The 22,183-nt window shown below is 40.0% G+C and overlaps 1 protein-coding gene across 2 annotated transcripts in view; it reads right to left on the minus strand.

Moving 5' to 3' along the window:
• Nucleotides 1–3,850: 3,850 nt before the first annotated feature.
• Nucleotides 3,851–22,183, minus strand: part of CFI (complement factor I) — a 38,849-nt gene continuing 20,516 nt past the window's right edge. The window contains exons 8-15 of one of the 2 annotated variants that reach the window (XM_059923424.1): nucleotides 18,895–18,918; nucleotides 18,708–18,728; nucleotides 16,061–16,096; nucleotides 14,117–14,220; nucleotides 13,842–13,945; nucleotides 10,410–10,687; nucleotides 5,617–5,721; nucleotides 3,851–4,214 (exon numbers count right to left, since the gene is read on the minus strand). In XM_059923424.1, the coding sequence (XP_059779407.1) occupies nucleotides 3,997–4,214; nucleotides 5,617–5,721; nucleotides 10,410–10,687; nucleotides 13,842–13,945; nucleotides 14,117–14,220; nucleotides 16,061–16,096; nucleotides 18,708–18,728; nucleotides 18,895–18,918 (890 nt within the window). In that variant the 3' untranslated portion in view covers nucleotides 3,851–3,996. The remainder of the gene's footprint in view (nucleotides 4,215–5,616; nucleotides 5,722–10,409; nucleotides 10,688–13,841; nucleotides 13,946–14,116; nucleotides 14,221–16,060; nucleotides 16,097–18,707; nucleotides 18,729–18,894; nucleotides 18,919–22,183) is intronic. The other variant, XR_009503353.1, reaches the window with a different exon arrangement.

Genomic DNA, 22,183 nt, shown 5'->3' on the forward strand with positions numbered 1-22,183 from the left:
TTTGTGACAGTCTCTCATTGGCTGAGCTGTTGCCAGGCAAGGAAAAAATCTTTTTTCCTTCTGCTGGTGGTAGTAAAGTAGTGGTGTCAATTCCTGCTGGAAAGGCAAAGTAGTCTCTTCCTATTGGGATCTGTACTATTGATTGATATATGGAGTGGTATGTGCATGAGCGCTCGCCCTTTTAGCCTCTCAACTCCCATTTTAGTGAAGTTTCCCTTTGCTAATTTTCACAGGGGGATGCAAACATTCAGACCATAACAATCAGGGAGAGAGATTTTCAAGTGACGTTTGTGGTTAGAATGTATGATTATTTGGCACACAAAGAGGAAACACTGGAGAAGACGGAAAGGAACCTGCTTAGGTGAAATCGCAGGTTTTAGACCATCAGGATAAATTCAGGTGCGTGGTTTCTCTCGGTAGGGTTTCTGGCTACTTTCAAACTCTGGTTGATTTTGAGCTTTATATTTCCTACTATTTGTCTTCCCTGGGATCCTATAGATAGCACAGCTTCAAAATATCCCTAACTAACTAAACCTACTTCTATTCCTTTCTTCCCTTTATTTCTGCAATCAGTGGTAACACCAATCACCCCATTATCGAAGAGAAAACCTGGGAGTTATCCTAGACTTCTATCCCTCTGCCTAGTGCCCCACCTCTTCTGTCCCCAGATGTCATCTGTTTCACTCCTTAACATATCTAGAATTAGTCCCATTCTTTTTATAAGTGCCCTGCTTTGGTTTCTACATTCATCATTTTTCATTTGGAGTACTCCTATAACCTCAACTCTCTTCCCTAACTCATCTCACTCCCTCCAGTATATCTTCCTCAATGCCTCCAGCATGAACTTTCCAGAGTGTTTCACTGGTGCCAGATCTTTGGCATGAGGCCCTCCCTGATCTGGCCTTTCCTCCCTCTCCAGCTCCTCAGCTGCGCCCTGGGCTCCAGTCATGCTGAATTGCTCTCTGTCCCCTTGATGTTGAGTTTGGCTTCTCAAGCCACAGGGCCTTTGCTTTGCATCTGCCTGGAAAGTTCTTCCATAATTCAGATTAAGCTCACCTCTGGGGAAGCCTTCTTGGACTCTTAAGGCTGATTTATGATTCTCCTATGAGGTTTCCTTACCATTGTACCTGGCAAAGTGACGCTTTATAATTTATTTTCGCATCTCCCTCATAAGATGGTGAGTTCTGAGACCAGGGTTAAGTGAGATGATGACCTCTGTTTGTTGACTGCCTTTGGGGAAGACCATGCTAACTCACAGAAGCAGTGATGGCGAAGGGTCAAGCAGTAGCATCCAATGCCCAGCCTCTGCAGTACAAGCTGTGCATAGATCCTTGGACCCAAGCTGGTGGCAGTGGGAATCTCTGATGAGTGGTCCTACAGTGGTCTTTGTAGCCTCCATCTTTCTGGCTTTTCTGGAGATTCTGTGAACTGCATGATATATTTGAATAAATCTATTTTTTTTTTCATTAAACCAATGCTATTGGCTTCTGTGGTGTGCAACCAGGAGCCCTCACACAGACCTCTAAATTGGGAGAGCCCAGAAGTCAGGTCACCCCACTTTTGCTGCTCCTGGTCTCTGCCACACAGGGTCACTATGGAGAAGCGGGCTCTTCACACTTCATGCCCCACCGTGATCCACTCTGCTGTGAAGCCTCCAGGTCTCGAGTCATTGTGCAGACTGGTCCTTCAAAGGGCCACAATGCTACTCCTTCCTAAGATCAGCTGAGGGTGCCCATATGCTGGGTTTCCAGCTTGCAGCCCTTAGTACTCTTCTCTTTTTGCTCAGAAACAGACACCTGCTAAAGCGCCACATGCTCCAGGTTTGCTGGGTCAGGACAAGGTGGTGGTTTTGAAATATGCCACACATTCTTTGACACCCTTCCCATCAAGAGATGGATTATATTTCTTCCCCTTGAACCTGGTCAGGTCTTTGTGATGGAAGTGAGGCTAAATGACTTTCCAGGCTAGGTATAAAAAGCCAGTGCAGGTTCCGCAGGTTTTCCTGGGACACTTGTCAGCTGCTATATAAGAAGTCTGGCAACCCCAAGTCACCATGTTGAGAGCCCATGTGGAAAGACCACATAGATAGAGATGCCTGAGAACCCCAGCTGTTGAGTCTCCCAGCCCAGGCACCAGACACGAGCCATGAGTGAAGAAGCCTTGGAGATGACCCTTGTCCCAGCCCCGTCTGATGGCAGCTGCATGAGAGGATGGAAGAACTGTCCAGCCAGCCCAATCAATCCCCAGATGCAAGAGCAAAATCATAAAGAATTGTTATGTAAATCACTACTTTGGGGTTCTTTCTTTCACAGCTATAAGTAACCAAATACTCTCATGCCTTCAATGACAAAAGGAATTGAAAATGGGCAGCATGGGAGGGGAGGAGGAGTTACTGCTTAATGTTTCAGGAGTTTCACTTTGGGACGATAAAAGATTTCTGGAGATGGTTGCATAAAAATGTGAATATACTTAATGCTACGGAACGGTACAGTTCAAAATGGTTAAAATGGTAAAAAAAATAAAAAAACATTTTTATGTATATTTTACTAAAATTTTAAAAAGGAAAAAAATCTGGGCAGTAACTGATTTTGGAATATATGTAGAAATGGGCACTTGTATTATTAAAACAATCGGGCTGTATCCAGAACTGGACCCCAGGTTTTTTTTTCGTTTTTTTTTTTTCTTTTTACCTCAGGTTTTAAAGGTAATATTTATGTGAAAAATATACCTCTGCCTTCAGGATGATGATAGCTGTGCTTTAAAAAATAATAATAATAATAAAAGCAGTGAGCACCGTTTATGAACAAAGTGCTAGGGATGCTGATGAAAGGAAGCCAAAATCTTTCTTCTCCTGTGTCTTACAGTGTAGTGGGGCCAGTGGGCTGGTGGGTGAAGAGGCAGACAATGAAAGCAGAATATGTTGGGTGATGACAAATGCTACACTGGGATTAAGGCAGGCTCATGTGATAGAAAGAGACCGGGTGCCCACTCTACGCTGAGGACATGGGGGATCTACTAAGGAGGGAGGAAGAGGTTTAAGAAGGGGCAGAGTTTGGGGTTGGCCTTCTTTCTTTGAAAATGCTCTTAGATATCCAGAAGGAGATGTTAAATGCTCAGGAGATACAGTCTGGAGTTCTAGGAAAGGTCAGGGCTGGAGACATGGATTTGTGCGCCGCTGGACTGTGGTGGGATTTAAAGCTGAATCTAGATGACACAGAATAAGAGAGGCGACCAGAAGGAAGAGGCTGGGAAGGAAGCTGAGACCAGCAGGCGGGGAGGCAGCAGGCCTCAGAGTGTGACGCCCTGAGGGGTTGACTGCGTAGTGCTGCTGCTGCGGGGCTGGGGGAGGTGAACATGGCTTCCTGGCTGTGAGGTTTGGCACCAAGGAGGTCAGTGGTTGTGTCATGGTATCTGTGGGGAGGTTTAAAGAAAGGGTCAAGGAGAACTTGTGAAACGAGGAACTCTAAGTTTTCAAGAGCTCTGAATACTTAAAGAAGCAGAAAAATGGGACAAGAGCTGTGAGGTCCGTTATTTCCCTGTGACGGGTATCATGCCAAACATTTTACTTTAGCATGCAGCTTCATTTTCTCAAAATTCCAGTTTCCACTTTAAAAGTGGAAAATGAGACACAGAAAAGATAATAAATTGACCAGGGTCAAGCAAGGAGTAGGTGGTAGGGTTGGGGTTTGAACCAGGCTTATGTCAAGCCAATCCAACTAGCTAAACCTTTAGTACAGTCAATACAGCACTCCTGTATGAAGAGATCATTTAATCACATTTTCTAATAAATAAAATATGTATGCTTGACTAGAATATTTATTTGAGAATTGTACAGAATTCCAAAATGGCATAAACTTTGTAGAGACCTTTAAAAAATGTCCAATAAAATTGCCTTTATTTTTTTCCTTGAAGAAGTACTACTTATGCAGTATCATTTCAATTAAAATGTAACTCCTGAGACAAAAAGAGTAGAAAGAAGAGAGAGAGCACAGTTTTTTATACATTGTGCTGAGAAATACGAGACCTTCCTACATGAAGACTAATCCAGTCAAAATAATTGGCCACTTTTGTGTAAACGCCTGGGAACTCTGAATTTCCACAGTTTTCACCCCAACTCACAACACCCCAAACATAAGTCACATTGTTGGCGTCCTTACAGACTAAGGGGCCTCCAGAGTCCCCTTTACAGGCATCAATAGAACCATCATCTGTACCTGAGAAAGACCAAGGAAAAAGAAAATCACACATTTACTTCCATTTGTCTAGGCTGCCATGCCGACTTCCTGCCTCTTCCACCAACGCCTGTACTGACACTGACTTTCTTACACTTTCCTAACAGGCAATAACACATGCGCTCCCTTACAGAGCGGGCCCACAGACTTGTAGAGATGCAGGCTGGCAAATGCTGTGTCTTCTACTCATTCTCCAAGTTTAGCAAGTGCTTCCCCCTGCTTCCTCTACTTTGTGGAAGCATATACTATGATGAGATAGGAATCTGAAAGTAGCATCAAAGGCTGAGTGGGAAAATAATAGGAATACCTAGTGATCATTGAGCGCTTAGTATGTATTAGTCATTCATTGTTTTAATCCTCGCCACAACCCTATGAGAGAAGCATCATTATTATCCCTATTTTAAGATGAGACAAGACACAGAGAGGTTAACTAACTTGTCTAAGGTCATACAGCTAATAAGTGGCAGAGCCTGGACTTGAACCCAGGCAGCCAGACCTCGGAGCTTGTCCTCTTAACTGTGCTATTGCCCCTTGGTAGATTTTGTGCTATTCTCTCCTTTTGTCCTCTGTAATCCTGAACTCCATTTTAAGATGGGAAGGCACAGGAAATGGCCTGTTTACTTTCTTCTCACTCTTATGACTTTCTAAGATTTTAAATCACTGTATCCAAGAAGTTATAGGAGGTCAATAACTCTGCCTTTTTCTATAACCCACTATTTATAAGTGGTTTCAATAAAGTGTCCTAAATGCACTACCCTGGCTGGTACCCTGCCTTTGGGTCACCAACAAAAGAAGGGACTGCTGTAGTTGTGTTAGATAGTGGCAGTAGCACCCCTGTGATCTTAAAGGAGAGAGTGGAAGGTATCGTGGGAAGCATAAAGGGATTTCCGAGGAGGGAGAATTTACTCCCAACTGGACGCATTTGAAATGAGATCATTTGGATTTTTACTTAGAAGTCTGGGTTTTGATCCCGAATATACCACTTCTTGTCTGTAAGACTTGGGCAACTTATATAACTGCTCTGCATCTCACTTTCCTCATCTATTAAGATCACCAAGGTTGCAGATGAGGAAACTTGCTTAAGGTCACACATGTAGTAATTGGTAAAAACCGGAATGTAAACCCAGGCAGTCTGGTTCCAGAGGCTGTGCTCTTCATCACCTTGCTAGACTGCTGCATAATGGCTTAAGGAAGATTTTTCCTCTTGGTATTAGATTGTGGAACTTGAGCTGAGGCAAAGGGACTGAAAACGTTTGATGATGCAACAGCCAGAGGCCAAAGGAAAAGAGTTGGAGGCCCAGATAAAGGGGGTGACTCAGTGGGGAGGAAAAACATGTTTGGTTAGTGCGTTAGAGACATCTCTGAGAAGTCTCTCAGTGCTTACCTGCACACTCCATTTCTTTTTCAAAGTAGCGACCTGGGTAGAACTTAGAGCAGTTTGCTATTAGGTGAACTTCACCCCACTTAAGTGAATAGACTTTTTGGTTGTCTAAACAAAGAGAGAAAACAAATAGACATTTTGAAGTTACAAATGAGAACTCTAAGTATTTACTTTCATAATTTAGTAAACCATTAGGAACATATAAGAATATATATTTTCCTTAATACATATGTAAACTTATGAGGATAACTGATTAGCAAACTTAGTCATACAACTGATGGTATCCCCAGTTTCTAGAATTGTCTTTCTAAAAATAGTCAAGGGGCATTATTGAATATCTGGCCTGGGTACTGTGAGATGAATAGGATAGACTCCTTCCACTCTGGTCACTGAGTCCAGTGGCAGGGGTGGGGGATGGTTAGAAATCTGTTATCAGCTTACGTAAATAGCTCCTGTCTTCTTACAGTCCCTTATTTCCTTGAAAGTGCTTGTTAGAGTGAAAACAACTTTTTAATATAAGAATTTAAGATGAAGGAAGTACATATGAAGTTACCAGTATCTATGTGTTTTTGTGTCTGTGAGGAACTCTATCTCCTAAATGATTTGAAAGCGATTGAAAGAGGATTTAGGATTTCCTTTCCTTTTAAGTCACAGATTTGGGACTTGAACTTGGTCCAAGGAAAGAGAAGGACCAGGTGCGGTTGCTGATTGACAGTCCAGGGAAGATGAGAAAAACCTAAGAACACAGGGTGAGATGTCTCAGGTATAAGGAGTGAACTTTTGCCCTGTCTCCCCTCTTCCTTTCTCCCAGCTTGCAGCAATTTTTATGTGCTCTAAGAGGGCAGGGGCTAAGCCTGATTCATTCACTGCTGCACCAGCACCCAGCCTCATGCTAGCACAAATCAGTTACTTAATAAATATTTATGTAATTAATGCAGGAACTCAGTAATTCTATTATACACTAAATATTTTATGCCAAATGACTTGGCTCCTCAATTAATCTCTAAACTACCTGGGGACAGAGACCTCTTGCTTATCCTGAGAGGACACTGCCACAGACCCTAGCAGTGTATTGAGCACGTAGTAGTTAACTGGAGGACTAATATTCTTCTCTTCTGGGAAGCAGAGGAAGAAACGAATCCACCAATGTATGTAGCAAATCAGGAAAGAGTTTTTTTCTCCTTCAACTCCTACTTCAAGTTAGTCTTAAGATGACTACCTTATTCAGGATAACAGCTTTTCAAAAATTAGTAATTTATTATTTCCCCTAACTCAGGATAAGCCTTCAAAAACTGGGAGCTCTTGTAACATGTGAGTGATTTTTAAGACTTGGGAGATTGCTTCCTCCCCTGAACTCTTGTTTTGTATGCTTCTTGAAGCCTCCGTCACGTTCTGCTGTCTGGTGGTGGCATTCACGTCTGATGGCGCCTTTGTACTGTAAGTCCCTTGAGAGCTGGCCTTTGCCATCCCACTTTGTAGCCTCAGCACCTTTGTTTGTTGGCTGCGTCCATATTTTTCATCAGTGAGATCTTAGCACTTTAGCCTTACTATCTTGCACTCACAGAAAGGGCTCAATAAATGTGTTGAATCACATTTGATTAATAAATAAATCAGTGCATAAGAATATATCTACTAGTTTATAGAAAATACATGGAATAGAAGCACATGTTAAATGCCACATCAAGGATACAATCATCCAAACTCAAGGTGTGGAAATTCTAAAATAAGAATGACCCAGTTTCATTTAAAATAAATACGTTTTAAATGAAACGAAGAGGTAACTGTTCTAGATCAAAAGAGATTTAAGAAAAATAGCCACTGAATGCAATGTGTGGACTTTGTTTGGATCCCAATGGAAATAATCTGATTGTAAAAATTTTTTGTAAATAATTAAGGCACATTCAACACAGCTGGTTATTAGACGATATTACAGAATCATTTTTATTTTGTTGGGTATGAAGGGTGTTGTGGTTTTGTTTTTGTTTTCTAAGTCCTTACCTGGTAAAGATGTATACTGGAGTATTCATGGGTAAAATTACATGATAGCTGGGATTTGATTTGATATGCTCCAGGAAAAAATAAGTGCATGTGGGGGAATATGTTGAAAAGCTCCTGATTTGTCATTCGGATCCTTTCTCCACCCTTCAATGCCCTGCCCTCTGCCCTGAGAGCCTGAGCTGGAGGGATTGCCTCCATAGGAATGCCTTCACCTCTGGCTTCCAGCTGCTTTCCAGCAGAGGACTCCAGCAGAGGGAAGGAGGGAAGGAGAGAGGATAGTGAGATTGGGGCTGGCTATAACCTTCAACCCAAGGTCATTACTTCTCTCAAGGTAGCCTGCTTTACCTAAGACTCTTTCTCCTTCTGGTAACTTCTCCTTCACCTTATACCTTCAGATCTAGGAAAGGTCTCAGTTCTGGTACTGTTAGTCCTGGGTTCCTGCATAGCCCTTGTGGTTCCCCAACCTCCCACCTACATCTTTGTTATTAACTCCTTTATGAATAAGCTTTCCTAATTATCCTATTGTGATTGTGATCAGTTCAGGGAGCTAAAACAAGAATGGTGGAACGTTGATAACTGTGAAAACTGCGTGAGGAAAGGTAGGTTTATTTTACTTTTATCTCTACTTTTGTGAGTACATGTGAATGTACATAATAAAAGTTTCTAAAAAACAGAACATGGAATTCCCTGGCTGTCCAGTGGTTAGGACTCTGCGCTGTCACTGCCAAAGACCAGGGTTCAATCCCTGGTTGGGGAACTAAGATCCCACAAGCCACAAGGTGCAGCCAAAATAAAATAACATAAAATATTAAAATGTTGATATTAAAAAAAAAAACAGCCAAGAGGCACATGAGAAGATGCTCAATATCACTAATTATTAGAGAAATGCAAATTGAAACTACAATGAGGTATCACCTCACACCGGTTAGAATGGCCATCATCAAAGAATCTACAAACAATAAATGCTGGAGAGGGTGTGGAGAAAAGGGAAACTTCTTGCACTGTTGGTGAGAATAAAAATTGGTACAGCCACTATGGAGAACAGTATGGAGATCCCTTAAAAAAAACGAAAAATAGAGCTACCATATGATCCAGCAATCCCACTCCTAGGCATATCTGAAGAAAACCATAATTCGAAAGAATACATGCACTCCAATGTTCATTGTAGCACTATTTACAATAGCCAGGACATGGAAGCAACCTAAATGTCCATAGACAGAGGAATGGATAAAGAAGATGTGGTACATATATACAATGGAATATTACTCAGCCATAAAAAGAATGAAATAATGTCATTTGCAGCAACATGGATGGACCTAGAGATTGTCATACTGAGGGAAGTAAGTCAGACAAAGACAAATATCACATGATATTGCTTATATGTGGAATCTAAAAAAATGGTACAAATTAACCTATTTACAAAACAGAAATTGAGTCACATGTAGCAAACAAACTTATGGTTACCAAGGGAAAAGGGGAGGGAGGGGATAAATTGGGAGATTGGGATTGACATATAACCATAACTTATGGTTACCAAGGGGAAAGGGGGTGGGAGGGATAAATCGGGAGATTGGGATTGACATATGACATAGTAGACATATAAAGTCTACTATATATAAAATAGATAACTAACAAGAACCTAATGTATAACACAGAGAATTCTATTCAATACTCTGTAATGACCTATATAGGAATAGAATCTAAAAAAAGAGTGGATATATGTATATGTATAACTGATTCACTTTGCTGTACAGCAGAAATTCACACAACATTGTAAATCAACTATACTCCAATAAAAAATTTAATTAAAAAAAAGAACAACTATAAGGACATAATACTTTCTGGATGAATTGATTACTAATAAAATTTTAGTATTTTGTAAATCTTGGGTTTTCAAACATACCACAAATCCAGGTTCATTTACATGCATATTTTATACTTTTCAATATGGCAATTATAAAGAATGTGTTGGAATAAGAGTCTATTAGACTAATGCAGTGAAGTTATTTACAAAGAGAGTTTAAGGGGTCAAAAGGAAGCTAAATTTCTAGGCTGACTTCGAGACGAAGGGAAAAGCATTGCTTAAATTAATTCTAATCTATCTCCAATTTAGCATGTCTTTCTAATAATTTGTCCCTAAGGGTCTACATCTCTTATTCATATGAATTTTCACCTCAAGTCTTCTTAGAAGCTCAAAGAATGAATTCTTTATGTTCTCTTTCTCTTTGTGGTATGTGGAGGTGTGAGGCATGGAGAATAGCGGAGAGCAGCGGAGAGAGCTGAAGGGTTGTGGGATCACTGACTCAGCATATACTATGACTATCCCTTTGAAAACCTTTTTATCTTTCATCCGTATCATTCCAACAAATCCAGAAAGTCCATGCTATATGTCCCCCGTCACTCTATTTTTTTTCTTGGTGAATGGTTACCCCTCAATGTACATTCTGTATCACAGAGTATAGGTATCCTTTGAAACTCTAGGTCAGGATCAATTACATAATTTGCAGAACCAAGTGAAAATTGAAAATGTGAGGTGGGGCCTCTGCAAAAATTATTCAGAATTTCTTGATGGTGACAATAGAGCATTACACCAAGCACAAGGCTCTTCGGTGCCCAGAGCCCAGGGTGCTGTGCAACCACACAGGTCCTATGCCCGTGAGCTGGCCTTGGCTGGACATTCACTTTTCTGGATTTGATGCAATGTTTCTCTCTGAACACTAGGAGATTGGCTCCTATGCATTTCTATTCCTATTCATTTTTCAGCCCCTGGATTCTGATTAACAAACTGTAAAACATACCTTTTTCTCGACCCCAGCCAGAAACGATGCATTTATCATTAGGTTGAAATAGATAGGGAGACCAGGGGACACAGGCAGGGACGGAATGAGGCAACACACATTCTTTTCGGCTTGGGTGTTTTTTCATTTCAATCAAAGCTATGTCATTTTGGTAGGTGGCTCCACTGTACTTATCGTGGATAATAATTTGATTTACCAACTGAACAGCTATCTGAGAGTCAGGTTTTATTAAGTCTGTAAATGATGTCCATATCTGGTAACGACGAATTTTGCTGATTCTGTAACAGAAAGGAAAAGGGAAATAAATATATTGAGGAAAAAAAAAACAACTCTCGGGCTTCCCTCGTGGCGCAGTGGTTGAGAATCTGCCTGCTAAGGCAGGGGACACAGGTTCGAGCCCTGGTCTGGGAAGATCCCACATGCCGCGGAGCAACTGGGCCCGTGAGCCACAATTACTGAGCCTGCGCGTCTGGAGCCTGTGCTCGGCAACGAGAGGCCGCGATAGTGAGAGGCCCGCGCACCGCAATGAAGAGTGGCCCCCGCTTGCCGCAACTAGAGAAAGCCCTCGCACAGAAACGAAGACCCAACACAGCTAAAAATAAATAAATAAATAAATAAAGTAGCTATTAATTAAAAAAAAAAAACAACAACTCTAAATAGGACTTCTGATGCTTCATCTTTAAATTCTCCCTTTTAAAGGAAGTTTTTCATTTTCCCGGATTTTTTTTTTTTTATCTTTGCTGTCATGAAGCAGTGCAACTAAATTTTCTTAGGACAGAATTAAAGTCCATGGGTAAATGAAGAGAGGGATAGTGCATCTAACTGCTCAATATTAGGGACATAAAGATCTTACTAATTACCAGATATGCCGGAAGTAGAATGAGTTGGCTGCCTCTGAAGTAAGAGCACCGGCACTGAAGGTGTTTAAGCAGAGACCAGAGAGCATCCAGCAAGAAATGTGCTTGAGGAAATAGGGAGTCAGAGCACAGAACCCCAGAGGTTCCCAGGGTGAAGACCACAGCAGTCATCATTCTGACCTTTAAAACTGACTTCATCCTAACTTTGCATTGTATTTATTTGCTCACAAGCCTTTCTTCCTGTTTGTGCTACCTGAAGTCAAAGATAGGGTCTTATCATCTATAGACAGATGCCTGTGTTGAGTATTATACCTGGAACACAGCAGCTGTTTTAGAATTTGGTTGAAATGGTGAATGGGCTAAATATTGCCTGTCCCAATGCCTCTATTTTCATATCAATTTTCACCTCGTGGTTTCCAGCAAATTGGGTGTCTACCATCACTTTCTCAGGGAATCACCTTACAGTTAAACAGTGATGTCCTAGGAACTAATGAGTGTTCAGGATGCTTTTATTTAAACTTAGAGTTCCAAGAATGCTGTGTTTCATATTACTTTTGGTTGTTTTTCAGGATCAGAGGTCCTGAATATTGTTTAATGTTTAACTGTTGATCCATTCAATTTACTTAACAAATATTTAGTGTGTACCTACTATCACCAGGCACTGTGTTAGCCACTGGGATGCAGAAATGAGCAAATCAGAAATAGTTTCTGCCTTCATGGAACTCAGGGTCTAGGAAAGGATGCAGCATTAAATGGATAATCACACCAATGAAGATATGTATTCTACTGTAAAAAGGAGAGGAACTCACAGCACATGGGTTCTGAGAATATATCAGGAGGGCTTAGACTTTAGGGAGTCGGGGAAGGTTCTCTGAGGAAGTGAGGATTGAGCTGAGATCTGAATAACGAGTAGCACTAACTAGGGAAACAAGGTAGGAAAGATGCTTTCAGGCATGGGAAACCATATGTGAAGGTCTCTTTGCAGCAGGGAGCAAGGTACACTTGAATAACGGAAAGAAGGCCAGAGCAGGTGGAATAGGGGCAAGAAGTGACGCTGTGGGGCAAGATGAGATCGGCAAAGGTAAATAGGGGTCACATCACTTGGGGCCTAATGAGCTGTGTTAAACATTTTGTTTAGTTTTTTATCCCAAGAGGAATGCAAAGCCGTCGAATTTTAAGTGGGAAGTGGTCAAAACCAGGTATGGAACTACTACTCTTGCTGCACAGTAGGCAATGGATAGATGGGGGCAGCACTGGGCAGAGTGACTGTGGGTAAGCCAATTCGGAATCGGTTGGTATAATCCAGGAGAGAGGCGGGAGCAGGGTAATAGTGGAGATGGAAAGAAGTTTTGAGAATTAAATAATTGGAAATTAAAGATGCCATCTGGAGTTGGTGATATACTGGCTGAGCTATGGTAGGGCTGAGGGAGTGAAGTGCGAAGATTTTTAGATTTCTGCCCCGTGTAGCTAGATGAATGGTGTTGTCATTTGCTGAGATAGGGAACACTGGGTCAGGACCATATCTGGGGGAAGGGGCATATCATGAGCTCGGTCTTAGACCTTTTGAATTTGATTTACTTCTGATAGAGCCAAGATAGTCAGTGTACTGTAGGGTCAGGTTTGGAGAAGATGTCTAGGCTGGAAATATCGTTGTGTCAGCATACGGTGGTATTTTAAAGTACAGATAATTTTAGGAAGAAGAAGTAAGAAGAGAAGAGGAAGGCAGGATACACCTTGAGGAACTCAGGTATTTCACGTAAGCAATAATGCTCAGTCACTGGAGGAGGAAGCTGCAGAAAGGCAGAGAAGGTGTGACCAGAGAGGTAGGTAGAAAACCAGGAGAGTGTTGTGTAACAGAAGCCAAGAGAAAAGGGTCATTCAGAAGCAAGAAACTAGAGTTGGTGCATTTCTCCAATCCATGAGGATTTTTATGGGTGTCATTCAGCAGATTTCCTATCTCTCTCAACTTTGGGTCACCTGCAGATTTTCTAAGCAGGCCTTCATCTAAGTTACTGTCAGATACGTTGAACTTGATTTTACCCTGGCTCTGCAACTGACTTGTAATGTTGCTTTAGCCAAGTTATGTAACTTCTAGTCTCAGTCTGCTTATCTAGAAAATGGGAGGAATAATATTTACCTCTTAGGACTGTTAAGAATATTAAAACAAAATAACATATATGAAAGTGCTGGACACAGTATCTGGTCTGTAAGAGGTGCTCAATAAATGGTGTTTCATTCATTCTAAAGGTCATAACTGAGGGCAGAATTCTGAACCTGTTCTCCAAGCTGACCTTGAACCATGCAAATGAGCCAAGTGAAATAACTTGGTACCTACAGGTTTGATCTGCCCTTGCCAGCTGGGATCAACAGTTTGGTCTGAGGGGAACACAGTGGGTTCTGGGGAAGTGGCCTCTGGGATCCCGATCATGAATATCAGAGGGCGTTTAGCAGATAATACAGTGGAACTTGTCAATGACTTTTCTTATATATGTTTTTATTTATCACCTGCCACAATCTCTATTACCTAATTTCATTGTTTCAGGAAAACCAGCATCTACTGGAGATATTTTTTTACCTGACACAATGTGCAGCAGTCAGAATCCAACAGCCACCGATATAAATTCCTCCACAGTTGATTTTCTCATCTTCCTTAATTGCCACCTGCCATGGGAAGTCTCCCTGTAAAGACATTTGTGTGGTCACTGCCATCCTCCCAGACAGGTGGCTCGAAGATATTTCCATTACAAGACTCTCAGTCTCTTGTAATTACCACATTCCACCCCCACGTTTATTTTTTCAAACTTGGGCTGCTCCTGGGAAGTGACATTATAACTTTTTGTGTGGGTTTACCACTTTTGCCGGCTTTCCTCCTATGACTCGTTTCCTTCGAATGTGCATGCTGTTTTTAACTCCACAGGATAGTTTAGGGAAAAACGATTTTATCCGTTTTCTTTCTTTAAGAAAGGAAGAGATTGTATCATTATGATTTTGAAACCATTACCTTCTGGGCAAACTTCTTGATTATCTATGCCATAAAAACAGCAGAGTCACAGCTAACATGAAACAGGCCAGATTCATTAGTAAATTATTTTGGATGCTAAACTGTGCTATTCACCTTGTTGAAAAATTCTGGCTTAATATTAAAATTGGCTTGATTCTCTGAAGTTCTGCCCAAGCTGGAGTAGTGACAGAAAGAGGCTGCCTGAGGGGTTAAACATTTACCAGCCTCTGGAATATAAGAGAAGCCACATGCCCAGGCATTACTACCATGACAGTTCAGGATGGGGGTCACATGCAGAACTCCAGCTTCTTATTTTCATAGTTTTTACTTTCTAGAGGCTGTTTATATGGGACTCTTTTCAATAATATTAACATTAATGATGTTAATGTTGAGTACTTTCTATCTGTCAGGCCCCATGCTAAGTACTTTGTATATAATTTATATCATTTAATCATCATATTAACCCTGAGAGGTAATGTGCCAGGAATCCCTGGACAATCCAGGATCAGTGGGCTGGGAGGGGGGTTGTGTTTTTAGCCACTTGACATGTGATGATATTTCCTTTCTCTGTGAGCACTCAGACAAGGCACGTTTGTCACTGGGAGACATGGTAGAGCAAGGCTTAAGACATGAATTTGCAAGAGAATTCATGACAAAGGAAGAAAGTAAAAGTATAAGATGCTCTTCTTATTCTCTCACTCTATTTTATCATGTCACAAAAATTTCTGCAATCCCAAATGAGAAAGGAAAATTAATATCACTCTCAATTACTTTGAACATATAAGAAGGAGGTAGGTCCTCAAGGGAGAGAAGCTGTGAACAAATGTGGATAAAAGATTTTGGGGGGAGTCCCATCCATCCTAAGAACTGTGTTGGGGGAAGAGTGTGATGATAAATTTTAAATTTCTGCTTGGACCTTTGAAAGAAGAGGGACCCCATCATTTGAGGACTATGAAACCAGCTTGGGTAGTATCTGAAAATTAATGTTACCTTGAGTAGAAAATAAAGGGCCTTTGCTGGAAATCCCTCTAACTGATATCTGTAGCTTTGAGATCTAAATCCTTCACTCATTGCCTGATTTTTAAAAAATTGATAGTTTTTGGGCCTGGCAATTGGAAGGGAGTCTTACATGAACTTCAGTTTTTAAACCTCCTAAAATAGGGAGGTATTTCATTCCTAATTTGCATTTGAGCTTGTTACTCACCTAAGGTCACACAACTAACAGGTAACTGAGTCAGGATTTAATACAAGTCATTCTGACTCAAAAGCTCTTATCAGTTACTGTCTTCCCAGAAACTTAATACTTTAATTAAATTTGGCCCTCAGTGCAGAACTGGCCAAGATACAGATCTTCACACACCTCCTGTGATCATGGTTTAAAATATTGCAAAAGAGCAGGTTCCTTCAATTAACATCTATTATTTTTCTATTTAAAAATGTATGTCCTGGGTCACACTTGAAATCTGGTTGTTTTTGACAAAACTGACCTAACAAATCTCATAACAAACAGAAAAATATTTTGTAGGACTAGAGTGTTGTTTTCATTTCAAAACTAGCCATATGAATTAACCCATTTTAAAAGCAGTTCTCAAGAAGTATTTATGCTTGTTTTTCTTAAAAATGATAAGGGAAGTAGTAATGTTATTTTTTTCTATTTAAGTTGATATCAAAGCTAATTGTTGCTTGAATCAATTATATTGCATATATGCATACATACTCACACACACGCAAATGACATTAAAATGCAAATTTAACCAGTGAAGCACCAGTAAAAAAGAATAATGCTAACTTACCTGCATCCATATCAGCAGTCAACATTTCTGTTTCTTCTATAATCAAACAAAAGTTCCAATGTTTAATATTGTGTTTATAGTACGAATTAAATCATTAAAATCATTTAAACTTTGATAATAATTATCTGTCTAAACCTTGTCCTACCTTTAAAAAGGACAGTACAAAATCTTATTTCCTTTCTATAGCTAGGTAATTGTGAAGGCTCAAGATGAACTATGTAAGAAAATTTTCAGGCACAAACTAGAGGTGTCTGTTGGCACAAGTGAATGGTTAGACTCCTGGTGCTGCAGAGTTCTGCATTTAGAGCAGGCGAAATGCCCGGTTCAGAGAAGAAAAGCATCTCTTTCAACTCTGCATTTGCAAGGTCTTTATATAAGGTAGGGAGCAGTTATAGACACCGACCGAAATAGTTCTGAGCTGACATTAAAAAGGGTCTTCTCATTTTGTATATATAATAAGGCACCTCTTAACAGGGGTCATGCAATGTTTAATTGGTTTCAGTATTAGGCATAGTTATTATTAGTCATCTGGGATGCAGAAGTCAAAAGTTAAACAAAAAGAAAAACAGAAACACATTCTCTCTTCTTCCTTTTTTTCTCTTAGACCTTTGCTTGAAGTTATATGGGATGATTCCATCTTCACTCTGCTGTCCTAGAACATTTCAGTCATGGACAGGATCATCAGTTCTTTGACCTGAGGATCCAAAGGTGAATTCCCGCAACATGTTGTTCTGTCTTGGATGAGGTTGCAGCCCAGAGGGGCAATGTTACTTTGCTGCAGCAATCCTGCGTTTTATCACTGGATTTCCCAACTTCTTTTTGGGTGAGACATACATGTATCTGTTATGCTACACATCTAGGTTATTTTCTGCTCAGAGCTTTCACAAAAGCAACAACATGAACCAAAGAGAAGACTTCATATTAAATGCTCAACAAAGGAAGATGGGGAAAGCCCAGTGTAGCTGAGATATACTGGATATTAGAAGAGCAGCATAAAACTCCAAAAGCGCAGACTGTAAGAAAAACAATCAATGACTTTGATTAAATAAAGATTTAAACATTTAAAGATTAAATTTAATCTTTAATCTTGGCTAAAGTTAATAGATGGGTGACAGAATGGAAGAAGGTATTTGCATGTCTAAAACTGAAAATGGATTAATATCTAGAATGCGACAAGAAAGAAGACTGCAGCCCCAATATGAAATGAGGCAAAAGATGTGAACTGGAAAAAGGACAGAAGAAAGAAAAGGAAGAGGAAACTCAAAAAGCTAGTATGCATATGAAGAGAAACCCAAAATCATTGGTTATGACAAAAATTCAAATTAATAAACAATGCCATATCACTTGAGAGTATGAGACTAGCAAAATTAGAAAGCTGCATAGTACTAAGTGTTAGTGGGTTTGAGGCAAGCCCTTGGGTGTTGTCGGTGGAGGTGAGGACCACTCTGCCAGAGAACGAGCAGGCACTAGTTTGTCAGATTAAGTAGAGGCATACCCCAAGACCCAACAATTCTTGGCCCAGCTAGATGTCTCAAAGAAATCCTCCCACACATCCTTAAGGAGAGGATATTCATTGCACTGTGAGTGCGGGCTGAGAGTCCATTACTGTCACTTGTGAAAGATGAACACCGCAGTGTTTTATCATGTGGCAGTCAGAAGCAACAGATTAGATGGAAACATCGCAACATGGACAGATCTTAAAAACGTAACGCTTTGTGAAAAGATAAAAAGGAAATATAAGATCTAGAACACAATACTATGTGAATTACAAATGTATGCTCGCAAGATAACAGTACGCACTGGATAAGAATGTATACAAACAAAAAGCCATACACATTAAATCACATTAAAATGGTTGCTTATGGGGAATGGGAGTAAGGTACAGGAATAAAGGAGAATAAATAAAGCAAGAGAGGGGGCTTGCCTGGACAGAGATGATCACGTGCAATGAGCTGAGGAATATCACTAAGTCATCTCTTTGCCCCTGAGGGCTGAAACTAGCAAGGAAGGAAGGACAAGAAGGAGGGAAGGCGAAAAGGAATAAAGAAGAGGAAACAAACAAACAAAAACAAAACAAAACAAAAAGGACAGCAGCCTTGGAGGGCAAAATGACAAGAGGGATGGAACACAAAGAAATAGTTGAAATTGCCGTTTAGAACAGGGCTGATCTTGAGCATATAAAAGTCACTCAGGAACCCTAAGGAGGACCGTAAACTTTTAGTAGTCATTTTATATGAATAATGAAGAAAGGGATGACCCTGAAGAGCTGGAAGATTTCGGGATATCTGTTACAAAAGTAAATAAGAAAATACCTGTCATAAAAAGATGTTATCTTTCCTCTGGTGACAATTTCTTCAGGAGCTGCCTTGGTTTTGGGGAAAAAGCAAAGGAAGAGAAGGGTATTTGGCAGAGGTGAAATGTGCAGGGAATGCGCCTTGGGTGGTTTTTGGCTAGCAGGCTGTGAACGGGGAGTGTGAGAATGAAAGTTTACCACACTGCGGGGAAAAGGCCACTGTGCCTAAACAAATGTTAAAACTGGTTATGTCATCCTCAGTTAATAGTTACCTTAAAATATAAGATAACAGCAGTGCTCCCTTGTATTTTGTTTCAATTCTGCAATATCCTGAGAATTTAATAAATTTTTTACCTTGAGCCGTATGTAAAGCACCTGAAAAAAAAAACAAAATCAAAAAAATTACCACAGCAAAGGATAATTTTTATTTGGAAAATAAATGCATACCATTTCAAGTTAGAACACCTTATTCTTCTTCTCAATTTTGTAATATAAATTTACAAAATTTATTTATTTAAATCTATTGTAAAAATAGATTTACCTTTAATTTCAGGATGTCCAGTTCCTAAAAACAAAACAAAAAACTCACTGTAGCAAAGAGATCATTTTCACTTGAATTAAATATACACTAATCATTAATATTTCAGTAATAGTGTAACAACTTTAATATTTACAAAAAGATAAAAGGGAACCACAGTATGCCATTTTTTGTGGGCACAACCAAATACTTTGATTTTTAATACTGCCTAACAAATGTTTCATCTTACATTTAAACACACACCAGTTTCACCACAGCAAGGAAATCATTTTAACTTGAGTTTTACAAAGAGATTTGTATTTTAGATATATTTGAATACATATCCAACAGCAGACTTATTATATAGTTAAACAAAATTTATTTACTCTTTTTAACTTATATTAATAAAAAGTGGGTTTATAAAGGATAAATGAAATTAAGGTATACTCCAAACCTCCCTTGGTTTAGTGATTCTGATCTGTTCCCTGAAAGGAGAGATCAATGAATATATTAATATATTTATTTCACATCTCTGCTCTCACTTGCTCTTTCTCAGAGAGGGAAAAATTCGAATCATTATTGAAATACAAAGCGGAGCTCACTCTAAAGATGGATAAACTGAAGTAACAATGACAGTTGACAAAATGTATTTTTGATATGGATTCAAGAAATTAATACTAAAAGTAAGCTTTATGTTGTAGTTATTCCCTTGCAGTAGGATTCTTTTTTTTTTTTTTTTTCTGATAAACTAACAAATTCTGAGGAGGAGGAGAGGGAGGGAGAGGGGAAGAAGAGGAGGAGGTGGAGAGGAAACCCAAAATATTATTATACTGAAGCAGTGAAATCAAACTGTAGAGCTTCAGAGAGAGACAAATATGGTATTGTTTCACTTATATATGGCATCTAAAAAATCCAAACTCATAGAAAAAGAGGTCAGATTTGTGGCTACCAGAGGCAGGGGTTGAGGGCTAGGGGATTGGGTGAAGGTGGGGAACTGGGTGAAGGTGGTCAAAAGGTACAAACTTGCAGTTAGGAGGTAAATAAGCACTGGGGCTAGTGACGTCACCAGCATGGTGACGATAGTTAACACTGCTGTATGATATACTTGAAAGTTGCTTTGAGTAAATCCTGAAAGTTCTCATCACAAGGAAAAAGAATTGTAACTATATGAGGTGATGGATATCAACTAAACTTATTTTGGTGATAATTTTGCAATAAATGAGTCAAGCTCATGCTGTACACCTTAAACTTCTACAGTGTTGTATGTCAATTATATCTCAGTAAAACTGAGGGCGAGGGAAGCTATCAAGCTTCACTGGCAAAAGTCAGGGCACTGTCTTCCTCCCTGAAAAATTTTTTGAAATTTCTTTCTCTCCTCTCTTCACTAAGGATTTCACTACATTTAACCAACATTAAAGTATTTTGCTCAACTGCTTTATACCCTTCAAAAAAAATTAACGTGATTTGAAATCCTAAAAAGTGTGTCTTTTAAGAACTGATATCAATGGAAAATTAAACAAAATTTCATTAAAGTCAAATACTTGGCATACCAAGCAATTATACATGATATAATTAATATCAATTAACTTATCCATACATATCTTCAACATTTATTTAATGCTTATGTGGAAGGCACTTTACCTGGGACATTTGGAACGTAAAAATAATTTGATCCTGTTTTAAAGGTGTTTGCTGTTGAGAAGGAAAGGTAAGACGAGTACAAAAAACCACAATAAACCATTAACAGTAACTCAGTGGTGTCCTGACACAGACTTTACCACTACACAGGAGGCTGTTGTGTCACTTCCCAGTTTGTGTTCTGTGACATCATGTCAATGGCTTGAAATCACCCATGGCGGGAGTAATTCACACCCCAGAAATTAGCAAAAGCTACAAATCAGGGAGTCCCTGTCCCTCTTCAAAGCCAACTGTTAAATATTTACCAGCGCACCACTGGATTCGTTCCATAAGTGAGGTGGATTCAAGGACCCACACTCCTCCTGCAGCCTTCGCATCTTTGAAGAAAGCAGCTCCATCCTTTCCATTCTCAGGCCAAAGCCCCTGGAGCCGCCCTTGACTGCTCATTTGTTCTCACACCCCCATCCAATCTACCAGCCAATCTTTTTGGCTCTAGTTTCAAAACATATCCAGAATCTGACTGCTTCTCATCGTTTCCATTCCTACCAACTTATCCTAGTCACTATCATCTCTTCCCTGGATTACTGCAGTAGCTTCCTCACTGGTTGCCCTGCTTCGCCCCTCGCCCTCATACAGCCTATTCCCCACCCAGCAGCCAGGGTAATCGTGATTTAAAATGTAAGTCAGATCATGCCAGTTCCTCTGCTTAGAGACCCACTTTCACTCACGAACAGGCCTCACTGGATCTGCCCTGATCTTCCACCCAAGCACCGCTCCAACCTCTCTCACTGCTTGTCTTTTAACCCACTAACCCCACCTGGAACACCTGCCACACTAGCCGCCTTGCTGATTGGCTCTCAAACATACTGGAATGGTCCTGTCTTAGGAACACTGCACTGGTTGTTGCCTCTGCCTAGAATACTCTTCCGCAGACGTCTGCATGGCTGGCTCCAGCTTTTCCTTCGGCGCTTTGCCTAAAAGTAATAGTGAGTGAGCCTTCCCAAACCGCCTTCCCTAAAATTTCAGAACTTACTGCCACCCCCCTCCCCGGGGCATTTGATATCTCCCTTGCTTGCTTTATTTTTTTTCTTAGTACTTATTATTTTACTAGATATTTTTGCTTATTTCTCTTTATTGTTTCTCTTCCTCCACTAGAATATAAGATCCATGAGGGGGCAGGGATTTTGAAATGTTATTCACTATTGTAACCCCAGCATCTGGAACAGGACCTGACACACATAGTAAGAACTTAATAAATATCCGTTGAGTAGATGAATGAATATATTAACTTAGGGAGATTTTTCCTCCAGAGAGCATCAATGGGAGCAAGAAGTCAGTCTGTGTGGGACACAGTAAGTACCTAGTAAATATTTTCCACCTTTGGAGGTTTTCCAATGAGCACCAAAAAGCAAAGAACACCTACTCACTGCTTTGAAACTTGGTAAGTAAAGGGAAAGAATTAAATATCATTCTGCCTTTCTACGATGAACTGAATTTCATGGAAACAAAATAGTTCTTCTCTATAGAATTCCAGTTAATAAATGCAGAAGGAATGTTGAGTTAGAAATTGCCATTTTTAAAGAGAAGGGAGAGATAAATTAGGAGTTAACATATACACACTACTATATATAAAATGGATAACCAACAAGGACCTACTGTATAGCACAGGGAACTC

Source organism: Balaenoptera ricei, chromosome 5 (genome assembly GCF_028023285.1).
Source record: "Balaenoptera ricei isolate mBalRic1 chromosome 5, mBalRic1.hap2, whole genome shotgun sequence".
Taxonomy (NCBI): Eukaryota; Metazoa; Chordata; class Mammalia; order Artiodactyla; family Balaenopteridae; genus Balaenoptera; species Balaenoptera ricei.